This window comes from Chenopodium album, chromosome 5 (assembly GCF_948465745.1).
Source record: "Chenopodium album chromosome 5, dcCheAlbu1.1, whole genome shotgun sequence".
Lineage (NCBI taxonomy): Eukaryota > Viridiplantae > Streptophyta > Magnoliopsida > Caryophyllales > Amaranthaceae > Chenopodium > Chenopodium album.
This window is the reverse complement of record NC_137838.1, coordinates 52,541,179-52,549,753: the sequence shown is the minus strand read 5'-3', so window position 1 is coordinate 52,549,753 and position 8,575 is coordinate 52,541,179. Positions and strand designations below refer to the sequence as shown.

At 39.7% G+C, this 8,575-nt stretch overlaps 1 protein-coding gene across 1 annotated transcript; it reads left to right on the top strand.

The window, feature by feature from the left end:
• Positions 1–3,748: 3,748 nt before the first annotated feature.
• On the top strand, positions 3,749–5,637 carry LOC145632898 (uncharacterized). Its single transcript, XM_081685224.1, has 5 exons — positions 3,749–4,285; positions 4,359–4,487; positions 4,614–4,672; positions 5,061–5,303; positions 5,379–5,637. The coding sequence occupies exons 1-5, from the start codon at positions 3,749–3,751 to the stop codon at positions 5,635–5,637; spliced, it is 1,227 nt and encodes a 408-aa protein (XP_081541350.1).
• The last annotated feature ends 2,938 nt before the right edge of the window (positions 5,638–8,575 follow it).

Genomic DNA, 8,575 nt, shown 5'->3' with positions numbered 1-8,575 from the left:
TTTTTGTTATCTAAGCAAACCCTACTTATATTGTATGTATATATACCCCCACTCTATGGAATAATATAGACTGGTCCATTCTCTTCCCAATTTCTCTCATGTTCCCTTTATTTTACAACACGTTATCAGCATCAAGCTCTAAGCCACCAGAAACCAACCCTTAAATAATTCCTTTGAATGCTCAAACTTATGTTCCAATTTATTCAATAATCGTGTCACAATAATCGGTTGGGCTTATTATTGTTTTGTGGTATTAATCTAAATATAATACAATTTTGGGATGATGAAATTGGTTTTAACTTCTTCACGCTAAGCTCCTGGAGGATGTGGAGTCCATGAGTGGCGAGAATCTTCAATCTTATTAAATACATCTTATCCTATTGTTGAACCGGCATGAAAGCTATGAGCACTTGTTCGATTTATATTTAAAAAGTTTTATCCAAAAGAATAAATTTATCTCCTGATCTCAAGATCAAATAAGGAGTTTGTTATAAATATAAATTGGAAAAAAAAAATAAATAAATACATAACATAAAGATGGTTATAAAAGATATTTTCATATTTTCTAAAAAAACTATTTATTTTCTATCATTTTAAAATAAAGCAATATTTACCTGTTATAATACTAAAATCTATGTATAGTGTACACGTAGTATACAATTGTTATTCTTAGTTCATGGTTTTCTCACTATTTTTTGGAATTCCTAAAAATTGACTAAATCTTTTCAGTTATGTACATGTGATTATAGTTTGTTAATTCAGTCGATTCACAATTAATATTTTTCTATGTTGCAATATGTATTGAATTAGAATCTTACAATAATTGAATTCGTGACTTCTGACTTACTAAACTATAAGTGAAATATATGGATTTGTTTCTAGTATTGTTTATAAGAGTCAGTAATATAATTATCAATTATAAACCATCCCTAATTGTTTGAAACTTATATGTGGCTTTTTATAGTGAACTAGGTAAAGTTTGTTAAGGAGATATGCATCACTGTGCAACTTAAAGTGTTTCGGGTGCTTTTATGTCCCTTGGCAGAGTTACGACTCGAAGACTGGATCCGACAAGGCCGCCTGTACCTACAAAATGAAAGGAGATCCGGATGGTCGGAGGTCCGACTTCGAAGATTAAGTTAGTACGGATTCGGAGTAAAACGTGCGGAAAGTAAGTATCTTCTCGGATTTCGAGATCAGGTGTTCTCTATATTCGTGAGCAATAAATGTCATAAGGATTAAGACGTTGCCCCAATTATTGGGGGAATCTCCCTGTTTATAGGGTCCTAGAAAAGTGTACCCTGCACTAGGGTTTGATAATGACCTAGGAATTAGGGCAGCGCCGATTTGCGGCTACCTTGGGATTTAGGCCTTGAAGACCATCATTTCCCAAGAACCATATATGCATGGCACATGTCAACATCTGGGGAGTCCATTTGGACGCCTCTTAGAGCGACACGTGTCACACGCTCATTGGGCCACTTGATGGGGTATAAATACCCAAATCATAAAGCATCGAATAATATAAAATTATGAATTGCGGCTTAAAGTATATATATTCATATACCAAAGAATATTTGTTGATTAAATATTACCATGATACGTAATTTGATTATTATTATCCAAAAATTTCACATTTACTACCAGGGAAAGCACCCTACTTCACATTTACTACCTCTTTAATTTTTTATTTTATTTTATTTTACTACCACATAAACACACTAACTGTTAAAATAACTATCACTTAACGGATTTTGTCAAAGAAATGTTAGTGGGACCCACACAATTAACTACCTCCACCTAACTCCCTCTCTCTGCTTGTAACTATCTTCTTCCTTTCTCTCTCTTCTCCCATCAACTTATCTGAACCTTCATAAGACCAAATTGAAATTTTTTCCCCCTTTTTCTTTTCGAATCTCTCTTTCTCTCTCTCTTTCACTTGGTAGATTCGTTTCTCTCTCTAATTTATCCTCAGATCTAGGGTTTGTGTGTGTGTGTAAGAATTTGATTGAAGGAGGAGGTCCAAGTGGAAGCAGTGTTAACTTCATTGTTAAAGTGGAAGCTTGAAGAATCTTCCGATAGCATTTGACAGGTAAGAACTCTTTTCCGTACTTGTAGTGGTCCAACAAAGCAACAATGGTGGTCAATTTGCAATATAATACTGTTAATGTGGGTAATTTGGACATAATTGATGTTTTAATAAACCCAAGATTTCTGTGCTTATCTCAAGTTATTCCCTAATTGTGCAATTAATTAATCATGTGTGGGTTTATAGTCACGTGTTATGTTGTGTTTGTTTATAATTTTTACTTTGTGTACTGTGATGGGTGAAATAAAAATTTATTTGTTGTATGTTTCACTTGCTTTAATTGTAGAAAAATATGGATGATGACGATGATACTATTGACATTAAGCTTAGATTATTTGGAGGGTTTGTGGAAAAGCATCGTAGGGGAAAGCAGTATTTGGTTTATGAAGCTGAGTTTGTTTATTGGAAGTATGCTGTCCCAGTGTCATATGTGAGGAGTGTGAATTAGTTAAGATATCTATGAAGTGAAGGATTAATAGCTTTGGGCTCGGAGGTTCCTAAGATTTATAGCTTGTGGTATAAGGAGAAAGGAAAGACTTGGGTAAATGGGAAGAGAGGGATTGAAAATGATGATGATGTTAGGGGTTTCTTAGAGTCCAAACACAGTGAAGGGCATATGTAGCTATTTCAAACTGTGGGGTTAGAAGAGTGGGACAGGTATGATCACCCTCTTGCTTTAATTTTGTCAAACCCATCCACATCCAACCCATCTGCATCTGGATCACAACCACCCCATTCTAATCCAAATGACCCAAAACCAAATGATAAAGGATCTCAACCTTCTAATTCAAACCCATCCCAATCCATACCATCTCAAACATATCATCTTACTAATTTAGAAACTTAGCTTGCATCTGCAAACACCCCAAAACCAAACAAAGCCCATGTGACTAGGAGGAGCCCAAGGAATGTTAAGTCTGCTGAGAGTAAGACACCTACAGCTGCCTTACCTAGAACAAAACTAAAGCCTAGGAAACCAATTCACCCTATGTGTAGGAGAAGCCTTAGGTTTATTAAAGATTTTGGAAAGGGGGAGGGTGTGAGTGGTGTCAAGGAGAAGGAAGAGGGTGTGAGTGGTGTCAAGGAGAAGGGAAAGGGTGTAGCTTGTGAGGTATGTGAACAGGGGAAGGTGAAAGAGAAGAGGCAATCTTTGAGAAAGAGTACAAAGAGGATGTTCAAAGATGAAGATTCTGGATCAGAATCTGGATCATCTTCTTCAGAGCTAAGTGATTTGGATATTAAGTGGAAGAAAGGTGAAGAAGATTTGGAAGGTAGTGATGGGGAAAAGGAACAGTGGCATATCCAGATAAGAAGGGGTATAATAGGTGAGGTGGAAAAGAGTTGACAAGTTGTACAAGCTGGTGACAATTCAAAGAAAGTAGTTGAGCACTCAGAGAAGCATCTACACCAGCTTATGAAAGACATTGGGTGCAAAGATCTTAAGCTGCAGGTATAGGAAAGTGACTTAGATGAACTTAGGAGTCTTCATGGGTCAGATGAATAAGAAGACTCAAGCCCATGGTTCAGGGAAGACACTGACTTTAAAAAGCCAGTTGTTCTTTTCGACAAGAAAAAGTTTAGCAACAGTACTATGCTAAGGAGAGCACGCACTGAGAACCTATGCTGTACAGAAAAGGTATGAGTTTTATTACCTGCACAATGGTGGAAAGTGGATCAATATTTTCTGTAGAAAAAGGTGCAATTGTGAGTGGAATCTTAAGAGAAGCAACTTGCCTCTATGCAAGTGTGGTGATGAAGTGTGAGTTTAAGGTGTCTGCAAGGAGATTGTATGATATTTGTGCTTGGCAAATCAAGGAGCTGAGGTTAAAGCACAAGTGTATGAGATCCAGGAGGAATGCATGTATTTCAACTGAATACTTGGAAGAGAATTATGTAGAGGAGTGGAGGAGCAATCCCTCTTGGAAAACCAAGACATTTAGAGCTAGGGTTCTGAGTGACTTAGGAATACACATTGGGTATTCTTTGGCTTGGCTAGCAAGAAACAGAGTAAAGTTTATGGTTTATGGCTCTGCAGCAGACCAATATGCAAGGGTTTGGGATTATGGAAAGGTTGTTCTCAAGTATAATACAAGTAGTGGGGTGTATGTGGTGGTTGAGGGAGCAGATAGACTAGAACCCCCTTTATTCATGAGGATATACATGTGTTTGGCAACATTGAAGAATGGTTTTAATAGAGTTTGTAGGCCTCTCATTGGCCTAGATGGCTGTCATTTGAAAGGGGCCTATCATGGTCAAATTCTTATTGCAGTTGGAAAGGATGGGAATAATCAAATTTTCCCTTTTGCATGGGCAACATTGGAGGTGGAGAACAAAGACACATGGGGCTAGTTCATACACTACCTGCAGAAAGATCTTGGAGATTGCAGTGAAGGCTTGGGTATGACATTCATGAGTGACATAGAAAAAGTTTACCTTTTTGAAAGAATGCTTCTTTTCCTTCTTGTTTAGCATGCTACATTTGATTTTACAACTACTGACTTGTCTGTTTCACTTATACATGTAGGGATTTCTTGAATCCTTTGAGGAGTTAGTCCCAAATGCTGAGAAGAGATATTGTGTAAGGCATATTTAGGCTACTTTTTCAGCTCTAATTCACTGGATCTACTTTCAAGGAGTTATTCTGGAATAAAGCAAGGGAAACCACTTTGGTAAGTTTCTGTTGTCATTAATTGTGTTATGTTATCCTTTGGGCACTATGTTCTGTCATGCTATGTGTTCTGTTATTGTGTTCTGGCGTGCTTTGTGTTGTGTTAGTAGTTGTTTTATCATATTATTATGTATGTGATATAGTTTGACTTTAGGTTGCAATGGAGTCCATTAAATTCTTGTCAGAGGATGCATATGAGTACTTAACAAATATCTCACAAGCACTGGTCAAGATATGCCTTTCTTGATTGATGTAAGTCCAACATGCTGTCAAAATTCTTTGTGAAACCTTCAATGCTGTTAGAACAGATGCAAGAGATAAGCCCATTCTCACTCAGATGGAGTGGATGAGAAATGACATGATGAAGAGGAATTGTAAGAAGTGGGAGGCAGTTCAAAAAATGGAAAGGGAAAACATGCCTTATGTGAGTAAGATTTTTGGGAGGTTAGAAAAGGCTGCTAGATATTGCATTGTCCAGTTGTCTAGAGGGGATAGCTATGAAGTTGAATTGAACGGTGATAAAGTGATGGTTGACTTAAAGATGAGGTCATGCGCTTGTTATTAGTGGCAGCTGACTAGCATACCATGTGTACATGCCTATGCTTGTATACTTGACAAAAGGGTGGATCTAGATGACTATGTGGATGCTTACTACAGTAGGGCAACCTATCTTCTTGCATATCAAGATGCAATCAACCCTATGCTAGGCCCCAAACATTGGGAGAAGATAGACTTGAGACAACCACTACTACCTGCAGTTAAGGTAATGTTAGGAAGGCCTAAATCAAAGAAGATAAAGCTAGAAAAGGGATCAGAGAAGGAGCAGCAGGGAGCAAAGAGGCATAACCAAAGGGTCCAAAGTTCCAAAAAAGGTGCATAAATTGTGATCATTTTGGTCATTATGCCAAGACTTGTGGATCTACACCTAAGTCTGAAGCCACAACAACCTCTGAGCCAAAGGTTTCAACCCAGCCTATCCATAACACACCATGGCTGTAGGAATAGAGGAGAAAGAAGGCCCAGAGGGCTGCTGTTAATGTCAACAACCTGTTCTGTTTCTTTTTTGTTTAAAATTTGTGAACTTCTTGTCCTGTCATTGATGGAATGTATGTTTGCTTTAACTTTTTACAAAGTAGAGATACTGTTGGACCTAACCGTTTACTCAGAAGGCTCCATTAGGGAACTTGTTTTCGAGGTTCGTGATGACCCGCCCAACAACATTAGCACTCCGAGCTCCTCAATTCTGGAAGAGTTGGATGACGAATAACAAATCCCCGGGTCAAGTGGATCGATGCTGGATGTAGAAATGGGGGAGGACACTGCTGACACTAGTCAGCAGGCCCCCGGCTCTGAAGTAGATTCTGATGATGACTCTGGATCATCATCCTCTGATAGCGCCTCCATTGACTCGGAGGAGGCGCGTTCCAAATTGAACGATGCCCGAAAGTCCCTGTCAGTGGATATGGGAAAAAGGTGGGAGGAGCCGTCTGCTTCGCGCTGGCTGGAACGTGCTCCTTACTTTTTGCACGTTGCCAAGAGCAGGCGGTAGAAAATGACGGAGGACTTTGGGAAGTTTATCTTCAATCATGTTATGGGACATGAATTTCTACTGTCCGTGCCGGATTCCAAGGACACAGTCGTCTGGCCAAAGAAGGTCAACTACGACGATCAGTGCTTCGGCTGCTATGAGGAAACCATACAAGATGGTCTTAGCTTCTCTCTCCATCCGGTAGTGGAGATAATTCTTGATGGATACCAATTAGGTATCTGACAACTAGCCCCAACTCTTGGGTAAATACTTTATTTGGGCTATGTTGCCGCCTGTGAGATGCTGGAGGTGGACCCAAGCTTTGAAGCATTCACTTATATGCACTATTTGAGCAAGACCCCCCAATTAAGCGGGGTCGGCTGGTTCACCCTTACTAGCAATAAGGGCTTTATGATGACAGTGGGGAAGGAGAATAAATGGAAAGACTAGAGAAGAAAGTTCTACATAGTCTCCTCCCCCGACCGCCTGCTAAACAAGCGGTACAACTGGTGTAACCGGGACCCTCCTTTGCTAGATGGAAAGATAGCCCTACCGCCTGTCCCAAGGTAGGAGCAGGGGCAAATCTTGGATCGAGGCATTTTTATTGTGGCCGTTCGAACTAACAAGGAAACAGGGGTGAAGGAGGTAACCCCACAAAGCTACATTCCCCCTTATGAGTGGCTATTTGACAGGATGTATCTGGTCGCTTGTGGTCTTAGCTCTAAGGGTGAGAGGTAGTAGGCCGTTTGGATTTACTTTGCTTAGCTGCTCTTGATAATATTTGTTTTTGTCTGAGTTTCTAACTCTTTATTATTTTGTGTGCAGGCAAAGCAAAGAAATAGCTCTCGGCCAACAAGAAACCGGTTGCACATTCTGCAACCTACTACCGTTCGTCCATTTTGGGCAAACGGTCGAACGAGGAGTAGCCGACAGGCGGAGCTCCTAAGGTGAGACATTTTCCCACTACTTGATATGTCTATTTTATGTAGTGTTGTACCCCCATCCCTTGGTCATAATTGGTAGTGTTTTTGGCTCTTTAGAGCCACTTTTATTACTAATTGGTGTTTTATAGTGTTTTTGTAGTTTTGGTTGAGTTTTGTAGTGAATTGCACATTTAGAGAATTTTCCCAGGATTTTATGAAGCGACTACGAGCATTGGACCAAGTAGTTAAGCCCTAAGGAAGTAATTTAGTTTGGGCCGAAGTAATAGCCCAAACGAGAAGTCCAAAGTTGCCCAAGTGGCCTTACCCGGTCAAGCCGTCCTCGCCCGGAGGCGTGCTTGACTGGGCAAGGTAGAAGAACATAAGTCGCCCGATCTCGTGCCCGGTCGGGCGCGAGAGAATCCATGATGAAGAAAAGGCGCGCCCGACCGGGCCGTGTACTGTGGTGCCCGACTGGGCGCGTGTTTTTGGAGGATGATTAGGCTCGATTTTAGTTCATTTAAGTTTAGGATTTTCGAGTTTAATATAAATACGTTTTTGTTAAGCAAGTTTAATACCTTTTCTCTTAGCTTTCTTTCTCTACTTAGTTTTGAGATTATTATTCTCTCTCTACAACTCTACAACTTTGTACTTAATTCAATCCATTGTTTGTGTTAATTTTGATAACGATTTCTTCGCTATTATTTTCAGTAATTTAATTCCTTTATTTCATCATGTCTTGTTTAATTGCTTTGATTAGTTTAGATTTAACTATGTGTGAGTAGTTTTCTTTCTAGGATTTATGGGGATTGTAGACGTCGCTCGAAGTGCGCCTACGTTAAAGCATGTGTGAATATGCGTGGGAATTGACGTATACGATTAGGGACAAGGAAAGTAGGGAGCCGCCAACAAATTTTTAAGGAACTTGTAAACCGTTCACGGATCATAAAAGGAAACCACTATTAAGGGACAACCATAGGCAACAACGATTGACCCATGAAGGTTACACCCCATTCGACACCATCGGCTCAAAGGGCTTTTGAGACTCTCAAGAAGAAGTTGTGTGAGGCTCCAATCTTGGCTTTTCCGAATTTTGATCAATCCTTTGAGGTTGAATGTGATGTTAGTGGGGTTGGAGTTGGGGCGGTGAGATATAACACCTATGATAAAGATTTCTATGCCATTGTGAGGGCTCTTGATAATTGGTCACATTACTTGAGGCCTAGACTATTTGTACTACATCCCGATCATGAATCTCTCAAGTACATCAATGGTTCTCATAAACTCAATGCAAGGCATGCCAAATGGGTTTAATTTCTCCAATCATTCACTTTCTCTTCTAAATGCAAGGAAGGGAAGAGCAATGTCGT

Bases quoted from the DNA above. Each gene is read 5' to 3' on its own strand.
- LOC145632898 (XM_081685224.1), top strand. From the start codon at position 3,749: ATGGTGGAAAGTGGATCAATATTTTCTGTAGAAAAAGGTGCAATTGTG. The intron at 4,673-5,060 runs GCATATTTAGGC...CAATGCTGTTAG, and splicing joins GAGAAGAGATATTGTGTAAG to AACAGATGCAAGAGATAAGC. The intron at 5,304-5,378 runs GTCATGCGCTTG...ACTTGACAAAAG, and splicing joins ATGGTTGACTTAAAGATGAG to GGTGGATCTAGATGACTATG.